Source organism: Mauremys mutica, chromosome 4 (genome assembly GCF_020497125.1).
Source record: "Mauremys mutica isolate MM-2020 ecotype Southern chromosome 4, ASM2049712v1, whole genome shotgun sequence".
Classification (NCBI taxonomy): Eukaryota; Metazoa; Chordata; order Testudines; family Geoemydidae; genus Mauremys; species Mauremys mutica.
In genome coordinates this window covers 65,129,886-65,145,294 of record NC_059075.1, presented here as the reverse complement: position 1 = coordinate 65,145,294, position 15,409 = coordinate 65,129,886, and the positions used below count along the sequence as shown (strand labels likewise).

General features: G+C 44.9%; 1 protein-coding gene across 12 annotated transcripts in view; it reads right to left on the bottom strand.

Annotated features, from left to right (window-relative positions):
• Window positions 1–5,204: 5,204 nt before the first annotated feature.
• The window catches only part of DPF3 (double PHD fingers 3), a 262,881-nt gene continuing 252,676 nt past the window's right edge, over window positions 5,205–15,409 (bottom strand). For all 12 annotated transcript variants that reach the window (XM_045013994.1, XM_045013997.1, XM_045014000.1 and 9 more), the window contains 2 exons: window positions 13,492–13,573; window positions 5,205–6,050 (listed from right to left, as the gene is read on the bottom strand). In XM_045013994.1, coding sequence (XP_044869929.1) covers window positions 5,980–6,050; window positions 13,492–13,573 — 153 coding nt within the window. In that variant the 3' untranslated portion in view covers window positions 5,205–5,979. The remainder of the gene's footprint in view (window positions 6,051–13,491; window positions 13,574–15,409) is intronic.

Genomic DNA, 15,409 nt, shown 5'->3' with positions numbered 1-15,409 from the left:
GCACCCACACAGTATTCAGAGAAAATATTAAGAACATTCCCACTTCATCACAACAGATGCAACAGAATATAATACTGTATATTGAAGTAGGCAAGTGCTGCTTCTGACTTTCCACTTTTAATTGACCCTTGTAATCTTGTGGCACTGACGCGTTGTAGCTTCATTTTATATCGGCTTACAGGGCGGGAGCGGGGGGGCACCACCATTTTGGGCCCCACCAAAAATTATACAAACCTGCCGCCTATGGTTGGTACTGCTTAGATACAGTCACCTTTTCTGACTATGCATCTGATTCACTTAATTACTGGTTTCCAGGAGCGGTGCTGCAAACTGGCAGCAACACTGTTTGCTCCCATCCATTCCAGCGTGGGACCAGGATCCAATCAGTACAGCCAAGAAAATGGAAGGGCCAGGACCAAGCTTGCTGGGGGATTCAACAAATCTCCTGGGCAGCCTCACCCAATGTAGCTGAGTGGATAGTTGCTTCTCTCTGGAAGAATCCCTGGGGTAAGACAGCTGAAGTGCTAGGCTGCCTCTTTCCATGCAATTGCTCCCATGGGCACACAGGAAGCAGTTTGCAACTCACTGTCCCAACACAGGTGAATCATTTCCCATAACTGCATTTTAAGGGCTCATCTAAAATAGGATAAAAGATGGGGGAGGGTGGGTTAAAATGTGTGACCAAATATGTTTTAATGAAAAACATTTCAGGGCCCTGGTACAGAGAGGAGCTGAATTTTCACATCACCTCGATCAGCTAACGTGTGTTTCAATAGATCCTTAGAGTTTAAGCCAGAAGGGATCATTAGATGATCTAATACAGGGGTTCGCAATCTTTTTCTTTCTGAGGACCCCACAGCACGCTATAAAAACTCCATTCCCCGCCACCCCCACCCCGGTGCCACAACAACTGTTTTTCTGCACATAAAAGCCAGGGCTGGGGTTAGGGGGTAGCAAGCAGGGCAATTGCCCAGGGCCCCACGACATAGAGGCCCCGCAAAGCTAAACTGCTCAGGCACAGCTTCAACTCTGGGTGGCAAGGCTCAGGGTCCCAGGCTTCAGCCCTATGCAGCAGGGCTTCAGCATTCTGCCCTGGGCTCCAGTGAGTCTAATGCTGGCCCTGCTCAGCAGACCCATTGAAACCTGCTTGCGACCCTCCATGGGGCCCCGGACCCCTGGTTGAGAATTGCTGATCTAATCTGACCTCCAGTATGTCACAGACCATAGAATTTCACCCAGTTACTCCTGTGTTTAACTAACTGTTTCACAATAATTGTGTTTGACTAAAGCACATCACCTAACAAGGCATCCAGTCTTGATTTGAGAACTTCAAGAGATGGACAATCCACCATTTCCCTTGGTAGTTTGCTCCAATCTGCATTAAAATACTGTATACTGGAGTTTTTAAAAGTATCGGTTCACATGGATTCACTAGCAGTTTTAAAACATCTTTTTATCCTAGTCTAATCCTCAGTATTTGGTTCACATCAAGTGCCGCTAACAACTCACACAGCTGTTCCAGAGCCAATGGAAATACCCCTTTACTGTAATCGTTTAGTTTTTAATGTACCGATTTCATTTTTTAAAAGCCTCTAAGAACAACATTCCCAAGAAACAAATAAAAATGGTGAAAATTGTTCAACTTTGAATGGATATTTATTCAGTTTGCAAAATGTTACTTCCTGCCATGAAAAAAGAGAGGGAAGCATGACGACAGAGTCTCCAAAATGTTTTTCCCTTACACTAGAGCTTAGAATCATCAAATCACAGAAGTGTAAAGCTGGAAGAGACCTCAGCAGGTCAACAAGTCCATCCCCCTGCGCTGAGGCAGGACCAAGTAAAACCAGACTATCCCTGACAGGTATTTGTCTAACCTGTTCTTAGAAACTTCTAGAAATGAGGATTCCACACCTCCCTTAGAACTTGTTCCACAACTTAAATACTCGTATAATTAGAAAGGATTTCCTAATATCTAACCTAAATCTGCCTTGCAACAGATCAAGCTCATTACTTCTTTTCTTATATTCAGTGGACAAAGAGAACAGTTGATCACAGTCCTCTTTATAACAGCCCTTAACATATTTGAAGACTTATTCTTTTTTGAAGTCTAAACATGCCCAGGTTTTTTTTAGCCTTTCCTCACAGGTTTTCTAACCCTTTTATCATTTTTGTTGCTCTCCTCTGAACGCTCTCCAGTTTTTCAACATCATTCCTAAACTGTAGCGCCCAGTACTGGACACAATACTCTAGCTGAAGTCTCACCATTGCTGTGTAGAGCAGGACAATTACCTCCTGTGTCTTACATACAAGGCGCCAGTTAATACATCCCAGAATGATATTAGCCTTTTTAGCAACTACATCACACTGACTCGTATTTAATTTGTTACCCACTATAGCCCCCAGATCCTTTTCAGCAGTCCTTCTACCTAGCCAGTTATTCCCCATTTTGTAGCTGTGCATTTGATTTTTCCTTCGTAAGTGAAGTACTTTGCACTTGTCTTAATTGCACGGTCTCTTGTTGATTTCAGACCAATTCTTTAATTTGTCAAGGTCATTTTAAATTTTAATCCTGTCCTCCAAAGTGCTTGCAACCCCTCCCAGTTTAGTGTCATCCATAGATTTTACAAGATTTTCTCCGCTCCATTATCTCAGACATTAATGAAAATATTGAGTAGTACCAGACTCAGGACAGAACACCACTAGATATACCCCTCCCTCAGTTTGACAGTGAACATTGATAACTACTCTTTGATTACTGTCTTTCAGCCAGTTGTGCATCCACTTTATAGTTATTTGCTACAGACCACATTTCCCTAATTCACCTATGAGAATGTCATGATTATGCTGGGTTTCGAAAATTGCCTTATTGTGGATTGTTCCTTTAAATAAGTGCACAGCAAAGGAGTAGCAGAAGGAAATGTGTCCAATGGTTACAAAAGCTGACTGGGAATCAGGGTTCAGGAGTTCTATTTCCCAGTTTTTCACTGTATGACTATGGGCAAGACATGGTATAATTTTTCTGTGCCTCTGTAAAATGGGTACAGCACTATTTACATAATGGGTATTGTGTAGATTAAATAATTAATGTTTTAAAGCACTTTGAAGTTGTCCAGCTCTATGTACATGCTAAGAATTATTACTGAGTGGAATGTAACTGCCTATTGCCTAAGAATAAGGCTGTGAATCAGGGAGATATAAGTTGCAGGAACATCTTAATGTCAGAGAGGTGAAGGCTTTGGATCTATCAGGCTGCTAGAAGTTAACTGGAACTGTCTGTGCACATAGATATGTGAGAGTAAAGCCTGAATGAATGAAATGTAACTGGACCATGACAAGAAAGTTACTATTAATTTGAACTCATACATTTGGATTCTTGACTGTAGCTAACTAACTCTGCCTTGGTAGATTGGATATGGGATAAAGAGGCTGTAAAACAATCAGTTCTTGTTAATGCTTTGAGTAGAGGGACACAGGTACAGCTGATAGGCCAACTGAGGCTCCTGGAGTCCTAGGATATGGGCCGCTGCTGCAGTTTCCTGAAAGTGCAGGGTGGAGATGACACAGCTAAACCCTTGTAAGTTTTCATGAGGATTTAACTGAAACAGGCAAATATGAAAGTCATGGCAATTTATTTTGATTAACAAATGTATGCAAATATGTGTGCAAATAAGTTGTGGCCATCCAGCTCCTGGCAAGCTGCCAGTGCAGCTTTCTGTACCAAAAGGTTTGGGCACCTCTAGCGTCTTGTATCCTACTCAATCTCTAGTTATGGATCCAGCATATCTGCTGGGGGAAGCCAAGCTGGCAATGTGCATGGGAGCGTTGGAGAAATGTGACAGACTCCCTTAGCTCTTCCTAAGGGGATTCTTACAGACGGGAGGGAGCTGAAAAGAAAGGCAACGGCCGCTCAGAGACTTGGATGAGACAATGGGGATGAATAGTTTGAAGTGCTTCAGTGTGTTGCCCAATGAGGTTGAAAGAAAGTTGCTCATCTAAAGTTTTTAAATGGTTTTGTTTTAACAGTATGTCAATCATCTTATTGTAGCTGTGTGGACACACATCCTATTTAGTGGTCTAGGATTGGATAATGTAGGCCTGTAGTAGAAATTTAAGCTCCTATCTTCCCCTCCCAATGCATGACACGGAGAGACGATTTTTGCACATTTTTCAACTGACGCTATCTAGTAGTTTGGGGACATTAAATTTGGGCATTGTCCCCTACTAATGGATGAAATTAATCCCAGGGGAAGACAATAGAGCTGCATGAGGGGTAGATTTGGTGCAATAGGGGTAGAAATAAAGTGCTCAGGTACCACCTTGGAATTTAAAGAAAACAGTTTTTGTGGGATTGAAACAATTCTAGGGCAGTTTTGTGAACTCACACACAACTGCATTGTGTGCGAGTCCGCGAGAACAAGACTGAGAAACTGACCAGACTGGTTTCTGTGTCCAAGCTGAAAGAAGTGAAAAAGCTAAACAAACCACATAAAAAATGAAAAGTAAATTAAATTTATACAGTTCATTTAAATTTAATAGTCTGAGGTGTTATTAGTAACACAGGGAAGGACCTTTTTTAAACTAAATTCCATTTATTTTGACAATGTCAATTTAAATCCTCAGGGTGAATAATTTGGCAGAGAGACTTCAATTAATATGTATATCCCAAATGCAATCTTAGTATCTTTACCACCTTGCATAGGCATCCTGAGTCACTCATGCTGCTTGGGTTTCTTCAACCTATATTACATTCCTCCTCTCATGTAAGCTTTTAAATCTGTTTATAAACAGATTTTATACGTCACACCCAAGATAGGACAATTCTTGTATACTTGGTAGAATCAGGAGTAGCATATTTGCAACCTTCAAAATCATATTTTTAAAAAATAGTCCTTACATGTTTGACCCCTTAGATTACTGAAATGGAGAAGATTGTTAAAAAAAAATACTTATTCTGTATTGATGCTTTTGTTTTGTTGTTGTTCACTTTTCTCCATTTCACTTAGTTTGGACAGTGACAATACAGTGAATTACAGTGACGCTTCCTGGTTCTGATACATGAGCTCAATGCTATTTTGTTTGGGTGTGCTACACAGCAGGGGACTGTTTAAATAAAGGAAAGCTATTTTTATTTAAATTTTAAAACCACCATGACAATCTTTCTTTTCAGGTTCTGCAAACCATTACTCTTCACCTCTTTTTAAATAAAAAACAGGCTTTTGGATCTGAACTATATAACAGCGCCACTTTAAGATAGTCTCCCTGAACATTAAAAAAAGCTGGAGTAGGTGTCTCTGAGTCTATATATATATTCTATTTTTCTTTCATTTACACTAAAATCAAATTTCTAATATCAGTAAAATCAAAGGGTTTAATGATTCAGCAAAGAAACTGTCACCCAAGGAATTTTAGATCAGTTCCTGTCTCAGTGGCAATATGCTCATGTTATTCATGACTCAGGAAGAACAGCACTATCACAACCTTCAAAGCCTCTCTAGATCTACATAGTGTTGCAGTAAAGCAGTTTTCAGTCAAGTCTGTGAGGAGTAACGCTTCTCAATATCCCAACCAAAGCATCTCAACAGTAGTGCTTTGGGAACTATGTTGCTATTTCTTTCTTTACGAAGAAGACCAAACAAAAAAGCACAAGGCCGCACAAAATTGACTCCTTGGTATCAGTATAACAATTTCCCCCTTAACATAATGCATGTGAGCCTATTACAATACAGCATCAACCATGCACAGCAGTGAAGAGATTCCATTTGGAGCATTTAAAGGAGAACATGTTTCTTCTAGTAGAACCCAGGAGGTACTATATTAGTGAAATCTTACTCTTTGACAATAAATACCATTGTTATCTCTTCTTATACTTGAGTGTCCATTCTCTTCGACGTGTGTGTGTGTGTCTTTTTGTTCTGGATGGGAAATGTGCGCTGATACCACAACTCCAGGACCAAATTGCATCTTGATCCCTGGAGCTCCTTAGGCTTGAAAGCCAAAAGCTGATGCTCTCTCTCTGAGTAGTTCCCGGCACAAATGACAACTCCAGCTCCCTGTAAATCAATGAACAATCAATCAATCTCACACGCACAGTATTAACTCTGAATACTGAGATTGTATGCTAGGGATGGTTTCAATGGGACTGAAGGTATCTCCCCCAACTGGAATTTCCAATGTATTCCTGAAGCAAGTACAGCGTTGCTCCTTTCCAGTTGGTGTTGTTCACTTAGAGTCAGACTAGCCCCAGAAGTTACTGGTCAGTTGTGATGTGCAGCCTCACAATACTTTTTGCCATTTGATAACTTAATCCTGGCACTTCCCAATTAAACAGAAATCTTGGCTATTCAATTTCCAAAAAGTTTCTCCCTATCAGTTTGGTTTCCTCTTTAGCAAAATTTAAAAAAACATAAAACTCCTGTGGTCTTACACATCATGGCTACATAGTTGATTTGTAATTATTCTTGTCTCAGCCCTGGTGGACATTCCAGTACACTCCATTAGAATCATTCTGTAGGCCTCTGTCAGTTTCTATTGGGCTCTGTTGATTTTAATTGGAGGCCAACTAACCTCAAGAACTAGTAGATCAATGGGCCAGTTCTTCTGTTTCAAAGTCAACTAACAAATCAGAACCAGCAGAAACACTTTCATGTGCCATTTCTTCCAAGGACATAACTATGTACTGAATATAATACAGATCTGAAAATGTCTCCCTTTCCAAGGTACAGATGGTCTGAACAGCACTGAAAACTACTCTAAATAGTTTTTGGCTAGTCTAAATATGTCAAGGAGGCACTGCACATGCTGCCTGAACACAACAAGAAGATGGAGTCTCACTGGCCATTATGACTCCATGTTTAATGACATTGTATGTGGATTAACAAAAACAAAACCATTCCCATAAAACATTAGAGACAGGCCTAAACCATAAGACCATCCCTAATTAGGGCATTTATAAACTCTACAGGGGAAGAAAAGGAGAGATTCCTTACCTCTTCAGTAACTGGAGTTCTTCAAGATGTTTTGACCCTATGGGTGCACCATGTGTGTGCGTGCACACCCATGCGCCTTTTGTCAGAGATTTTTCACCAACAGCATCCACGGGTCTGTGCCTGCACCCTACACATCTTCACGCTCCAGATGGAGAATATATAGGGAGGGGCAGACCTGCCATTGCTCCAATTTCTTCTCAACCCCAAAGTTCAAAGGCAAGGACTCTGAAGCAGAGAGGAAAGGGAGGGCAGAGTGAAGTATCCCATGGGACATAATATCTCAAAGAACTCCAGTTACTGAACAGGTAAGAAACCTCTCCTCCTTCGAGTTATTGTTCCTATGGGGGCTCCATGTTAGGTGACTCCCAAACAGTACCTCAGGTACGGAGAAGGGTACTGAGCTACAAGTTCAGAACAGTTTGGCGCACAGTCTCACTAAAGGCTCCAGCTGATCTAGAGGTGTGAACGACAGCATAATGCTGGGAAAAGGTGTGCACCAATGAACAGATGGCAGCTTTGCAAATGTCTGGAATCATATGTTCTTAAGTGGGGTTATAGAGGTGGATTTCACCCTAGTGGAATGAGCAGTCCCCTACATAGATGGTGTACCCCAAAAGCTTCGTAACATGCTAAGATACATCCTAAGACCCATTTAGATAGTCTTTGGGTGAAAAGAGGAGCTCCTTCCATTCTCTCTGAAATGGAGACAAGTCTAGGAGAGGATTTGAAGGGTTTAGTCTTGTTGAGATAGAAAGCAAAGGCTCTTTTCACATCTATAGTTTTGAGACTGGTCTCTTCCCTTGAAGCATGAGGATTGGGCTAAAAAAGAGCAGTAGCTGAACGACCTGGTTGATGTGAAAGTCTGATGAGACTTCAGATAAGAAGCAAGCATGAGGACAAAGTCACCTTGCCTCAGTAGAACGCAGTATGTGGTGGATCAGCCATAAGAGTTCCCAATTCACTTATTCTTCTGGCTGAAGCAATGGCCACGAGGAATGCAGGTTTTTGCAGCAGGGAATAACTCCCCATATGTTCAAAGGGGGTTTCTCAAGGCATTGAGAACTAAATTAAGGTTCCAAAGTGGAGTAGACTGTCCTATGTGAGGAAAGAGGTTGGCCAATCCCTTCAGGAATCTTGTAGTGGCAGGTTGCACAAAAAGTGACACCCCTTCAACTGGCTGGTAAAAGGCTGTAATGGCAGCCGGGTGAACTTTAATAGAGCTGAATGATAAGCCTACTTTTTTTTAATTTAGGAGGTAGTCACATATGATAGAGAGGTAAGACTCAGAGGGGGAGAATGACACCTGTGCATCAAAGCCAGAAATGCTTCCACTTTTGCAGGTAGGTGTTGCCAACCAAGCCATGTTCAGTCAGGCCCAGTGGTTGAAATGAGAGTTCAGCCTACTGTTTAACCCTGGGTCCAGGGTGGGCAAAGACCAGAAACGAGCCAAGGTCAGTACCAGGACAGAAGTTGAATGCCAGAGCTAGAGGGTAAACTAGAGTTGTAGGCCAGGGGCGGAGCAGGGATCAAAGCCAGAAGCTAATGGGGAATGGGCTGGAGCAAAAGCAGGAGCAGGGACTGGAACAAGGCAAGCACAGTTGTAGATATGATATGCACTTAGCAGCTGCTGATCTGCTGGGAGGCCAGTTTTATAAGCAGAGCTGCTAAACCAGCTGCCAATGAGGAGCTGTGGCTACTGTGTCAGTTCCAAGGCAGTGAAGCTTGGCTCATTGGTTGCAGTGAAGTTAGTCAGGGTGCAGGTCAGCATCTGGTCCCTCACAGTAGGTTTTCCTCAGGACAGGCTTCCTACTATTCAGCAGCACAGACTGCAGCTCAAGAGAACAATCCTGTTCTAAACCCAAGAGCCATTGAGGAGCCGAGCCCAGAGGTGTAATAAGGTGAGATTGGGATGGGAACTCTATTTGTCTCAACCATTTTGGAGCTAAGATGGTAACCACTGCTTTCTGCTGTTTCAGCCTATTCAGGACTCTGAAGAGCAATGGTGTTGATAAGTGTATAGCAGAATCTGAGGCTAAGGGCTGAAGAAGGAATCTTCCAGGGAGTTGTGACCAAGTCCTCCCCTCAGGCAGAGGTGATAGCATTTTGTATTGGAGTCACAAAGAGGTCTATCACTGAAGAACCCCAGGTGAGAAAAATCTTCTGAAAGATAGTATTGCTCAGTTCTTATTTGTGATCCTGGCAGAAATGTCTGCTCAGTGTTGAAATGTGATCCTGGCAGAAATGTCTGCAAAGGTGTTCTGCAGACCTGGTAGATGGGCTGAGATGTCAATTTGGTGGGTGAGACACCAGTTCCAGAGCTTTATTTCCTCTGCACCTCTGTGGGATGTTGCGCCTCCTTGGTGGTTGACGTAGTACATCGTCACTCTGTTGTCTGTCATGCCTCTTACGGAGTGACCCTGGATCCTGAGTAGGAAGTGAAGGGATATGTATTGGACTGCCCTGAGCGCAATAATGTTGATGTACAGCAACAATTCCTGGGGGCCCATTTGCCCTGTGCTGTGGAGTCCTGAAAGTGAGCTCCCCAACCTCGCATGGATGCAACTATGAAGATGATCCTTGTGGTAGATGAATCCTTGTGGAAGATGAATGCAAAAATGTAAAACCTTCTTCTGTTGAATTTGGGAGGAATCAATTAAATTCCCCCAGTGACAGGAGGGATTGAGCTTCCTGCTTCAAGAGACTCTAATGAGAAGAGTTCTTGAAAAGGGACAGGGAGAAGGGGGAAGGAGCTGAATGGGATGGTGTATCCTAATGAAATTATTTCCAGTATCCATCTGTTTGATGAGCTCCCTGGAAGGTGTGAAATGGGAGAGAGAATCCCCATAAGTGGATGGAGGACAGAATGTTACAGCGTAGGATTCATACAGCGTGGTGATTCATGACTGTCAATCAATAGGCCAAAATGGCCAGTTGGATGAAATTGGTGACTAGGAGGCAGCAATAGAATACTGCTTGTGGAAGGTGAAATACTGAACTGGGCAAGACTGTTGGACTGTCTGTGACTTGTTATATTTTTGTTGCTGTTGTTGCAGGGATGTAAATGCCCAAGGATTGCAGGGTCTTTGTGAGAGTTCAGGGACTCATCTGTCTGTTTGCTGAAGGGCTTGGGCCCTTCCAAGGGAAGATCTTCTAATGTATTCTACACTTCTCTAGGACGATCAGAGGATTGCAGCCATGAACCTCGACACATAAATATAACTGAAGACATACAGTGAAAGGCTGTGCCAGCCACACTGAGTAAGGCTTACAAGGATGCTTTGGCAATTGTCTCTTCTTCTGAAATAAGGGCTTGAAATTGGTCCTTCTGCTCCTGTGGCAGATGGTCAATAAAATATTTAATGTAATTGGTGTAGTTGTACTTCACCAACAAAGCATCCCTGATCTGTAGTGCAGCTGAAGAATAACTCTTGCATCCAAGAAGGTCCAGGTGTTTGAGCTCATTATCATGAGGAGTAGATCTCAACCAGCGCTGCCTGTTCCTTTCACTGATTGTGTTGACCACCAGGGAGGTGGGATGGGAAAAAAAGGTATTCAGAGTCCTTGAACAGTTTTTTGTCAACCGTCTTCCATGTAGGTGAGATGATAGCAGATGTCTGCCATATGTTACACGCTGGAGAGAACAGGGCATCATTAACAGACAGAGATATTTTGCCATGAGACATGGTATAGAGCAGGGTGACCAACCTGTGGCTCTGGAGCCACATGCGGCTCTTCAGACGTTAATATGCGGCTCCTTGTGTAGGCACCGACTCTGGGGCTGGAGCTACAGGCACCAACTTTCCAATGTGCTGGGGGGTGCTCACTACTCAACCCCTGATTCTGCCACAGGCCCTTCCCCCACTCCACCCCTTCCCATCCCCTCCCCTGAGCCTGCTATGCCCTTGCTCTTCCCCCTCTGAGTCTCCTGCATGCCATGAAACAGCTGATCAGGAGGTGCGGGAAGGGAGGGGGAGGCGCTGATCAGCGGAGCTGCTGGTGGGCGGGAGCCACTGGGAGTAGTGGGGGAGCTGATGTGGGGCTACTGATGTACTACTGTGGCTCTTTGGCAATGTACATTAGTAAATTCTTGCTCCTTCTGAGGCTCAGGTTGGCCACCCCTGGTATAGAGAATATCCATAAGGAAGTGCTGGGGCTTCTGTATTTCCTGGAAGGGAATTTGTAAAGTTTTGGCCACCCTTGACAAGATTTATGATCATCCATATTGAATGGTGAAGGGAGCAAAATGGGTTCATCTGGAGATTAAGAGGATTTATTGGAGAGAGGTGCCTCCTCTTCAGCTCTTAGTTCTTAGTCCTTTGAGGAGCAGGAACCTGGGGGACAGGCTCCCTGGATACTGGTGGCTGCTCCTCTTGACAGGCCCTTTTACATAAGAACACTCTGTCAAATTGGTCATCATAGGGGACCCAGGGTTCCATAAAGCCCAATGTGACAGGGCATATGGGAAAGGAACAGGATCCCAGGTGTGTTCCTGCCAGAGTGGGTGGGATAGATGATGACTAGTTTTTAAAGTCTTATTGTCAGGACACACCACTGGGGTGGGAGGTTGGAATAGGAAGGTAGTCAAATCTTAGATAGAGATGCCTGATCCTGAAGATTTGTCATCCACTGTCTCCAACAGAGGGGGTAGGAGAGTCAGTACTGGAGGTCGAGTAGGTATTGGCATCTGAGTCGATACTGGTGCCCAAGTTTTTGTGTGAGAGAGATGCAGTACCGGTTGGTATATTTGTATTGGCAGAAAGGCCCTCAGCCTCTCAGGAGAGGAGATTCACCCTCTGTCACCCCATGGTCCTCATAGGAGAGGAATGAGGTCAGTACCAGCATTCCAGGGCAGTACTCCTCAAGCTCAGGTGAATCAAGCAGTACAGAGACAGTACAGATGGGTGGTCTGCACACTCCTTGTGTCTGTGGCCCTCAGAGGGTACCAGAGCTGGGGGTCGATGGAGGTTTCTTTGAAGAATCCCTGTGCTTGGAGGACTCTGAAGGTACCGAGGCTGGTGCCAAGCAAGGTTGTTTGCCAAGATATTTTTCAGTACATAGCATGCTGGAGTTCTTTTTCAGTGATACTGGGTCCTCAGTATTGATGGAAGCAGGAATCTCAGCAGTACCTTAGACTCTGGTCTCTTGAACAGGACCATTTAGACTCCTTGTCAGGAGACCAAGATCTCTTCTTCTTTCAATGCTTCAGGGCCTCTGGAGTTACCCATTGGTTTTTGCTAAACAGAGCTAGAGCCAAAGAAATCACCAGAACAATCTGAGAAGATGAAGCCAATGTATGGGGGGCGGGGGAGAGAGGGCAATGGGATCCTGTAGGTCTCAGGGAGCACTCCATAAGGAGCAGTTTCATTCTATCCTCTCTCAGTTTCCTTGATCTGCTCTTGAATCCAGAGCAGACCTTGCACTTCAACGGGACATGGGACTCTCTAAGACTGGGGGCAGCTAGAATGCCCACTACTGACTGGCAGGTCTGGCAGGGTTTGGATCCCAAGATTTGGGTCAGAGCCCACAGAAGTGAGGCCATAAGTGAGGAAAGGCCGAGGGTGGTGGAGGCTATAACCATGGCCAACAAAAAGGGGAACAGAACCCCTCCCCTCAAAGGCACAAACTTGTGAAGGAGAAAATGAAACAGTACTAAAAATAAAAGGAAAAAAAAAGAAAATAAAAGAAATGGAGAATGGATAGCTAAAAGGTTAATTTAGTGGACACACCACAATGCTCAGTCTCTAGCCACAGGCAGTTGAGAAGGAACTGGAATGGGAATAGGTCTGCCCTTCCTATGTATCTTTGGTCCAAAGCACAAGGATGAGTAGCATGCAGGAGGACCTGCAGACACTGCTGACAAAAAAAACCCCTCTGATTGATAATGTGGCACACCTGTAGGGACAATAACTCGGAGAAGAACATAAAATTCAGGTAAGTAGTGTCCAACTATGAACTTCTCTAGTGAACCAAACCTAGCGGATTTCCCAAATCTTCTGAGTCACTTAAAACACAGGAGAGCTGTTCTCTCATTTACCAGGTTTTCACAAGGAAATGCCACTGAGATTGCTTTCTCCCTTGAAATGCAGCATAGGTCAGGAAGGACAGCCTACTTCCCACATTTCTTCAACATGGATTATTGTAAACTTCCCATATTTGAGAGGTAGATTAATGTTAAACAGGGCCCAGACCCACCAGATTATCAGCCCTTATCCCCACTAGACAGGAGACTTCTAGCTCAGGCTTCCCCCAGTACAGAATCTCCAGCCCTTTCAAATGGTCTCTTGTTTTCCTTCAGGACTGGGTCCTTGATCTGCCTCACTGGTAGCCAACTGTCAGCAATCAGATGTGCACTACAAAGCTACCTGACATTTTGCCTCTGCCTCATTGCTCTGAGTCTGGTTCCCAATTCCTTCACCCATCTTGCCCAAGGCCACCTTCTGAATTTCCTCCCTCCTCCCCATGGGCCCTGCTGTGGCTCTCAATGTAGACTTCCAGAACATGTTACCTTCTGGAGGTTCAGATACTGGTGGGTTTAAGCAATACATATGATAGCCACGGTCGCAGTCATCACAGAAGAGCAGCTGGTCCTGAAGCAGAATTGTTGGTGGGGGGAGGAGGGGGAAGCAAGAGAGAGAGAGAGACAGAGAGAATGTTGATTAGTCTATTGCTGAGGTGGGAACACAAGCATATGTAAATCAGTACTGCACACATCTGAACACAGCTTTAACAATAAGCACATAGGGAACATGAATGGATTTACAAAACCTCACAGTTCTGCTTCCAGGGTCAACCACCACACTCTCCTCACTTTGTCACAAGGACCCCTTCTGGCCACATCTGAATTGAACAAGACAGCTTGAGTTTCTAACTGATAAATCTCCCTTTGAGCTGGGGGAATACACCAGCAAGATCAGATAAATGGAGAGACATTTACCCCCAGACCACACCTATATATGAGATTGGATTTCCCACTTCATTATACCCTCATAGACTTTAAGGCCACAATGGACCATCATGCTCATCTAGTTTGACCTCCTGCACATTGCAGGCCACAGAATCTCGTAATAGGCCACTCCTGTAATAGACCCTGTGGTGGGGCGGCTGCCCCACCCCCATGCAAGAGGGGCATAGAGTAGACCAGAGTGGCTGCGCAGGCCGGCAGCCAGTCAGAGAAGGGCCTACTGAGAGCCAATCAGGGCCTAGATTAGAGCCAGCCAATCAGGGCTAGGCTAGGCCCTATATAAAGGCTGCCTAGGAGAGGAGCAGGCAGTCTCTCCCAGGCCTTCAAAGGGTGAAGATCTGTCTCCTGTGAGGGGAGACTAGCACCTGAGACAGCGCAGTGCTGGGCAGGCTCAGGAGAGCCGAAGGGAACTCCAGCCCGTTACCTGCCAGGCTGCAGACCCTGAGGGAAGGGCCTAGCCGGTGCAAAGGGGCCGAAGGGGAAGCAGCCCAGGGAGAGAGATGCACAAGGGGAGAGAAGGAGGGCAGGAAGGCTGCTGCCAAAGGGTCCCTGGGTCGGGACTCAGTGTAGAGGGTGGGCCTGGGTCCCCCCCTTGCACTGACACCCAGCCACTGAATGTGGCAGTAGTGGACTGCACGAGACCCCTGACACAAGGGGTTAGACTTTGGGGTGTGGCTGGGGTGCAGAGACAGACTGCTGTTAACCTCCTCCCCCGGAAGTGGGTGAGGATGGACTAGGGGGCACTGCAGGGAGGGCAGTGTCCTGAAGAAGACACCGCCGAGCGGGGAGCAATGCAGATCCAGACACCAGTGAGGAACAGATGACAGACGGGACACCACCAGCAGAGGGCGCTCCCCAGGGACTGAGCTAATTGCCGGAGCAATCAGCAGGAGGTGCTGTGGTGGTGAGTCCCAACACCATCACAGACCCAAAACCTCTAGCTGAGTTACTGAAGACCTCAAATCATGATTTAAAAACTTCAAGTTACACAGAATTCACCGTTTACTCTAGTTCAAACCAGCAAGTGACCCATGCCTCATGCTGCAGAGGAAAGCAAAAAAAAAAACTCCAAGGGTGTCTGCTAATCTGACCCAGAATGAAATTCCATCCCAACCCCAAAAATGGTGATCAGTTAGACCCTGAACATGTGAACAAGGCTTACCAGCCAGAGACCCTAGAAAGAATTATCTGTAGTAACAGAGAGCCCTCCCCTTCTAGTGTCCCATCTCCATCCATTTGGGATATTTGCTACTAGCAGCCACAGATGGGCTACATGCCATTGTAGGCAGTCTCAGTATATCACCTCCTCCATACACTTATCAAGCTCTGTCTTGAAACCAGTTGGGTTTTTGCCTCCACTGCTTCCCTTGGAAGGCTGTTCCAGAAGTTCATTCCTCTGATGGTTAGAAACCTTCACCTAATTTTAAGCCTCAACTTGCTGAGGGCCAGCTTATATCCAATG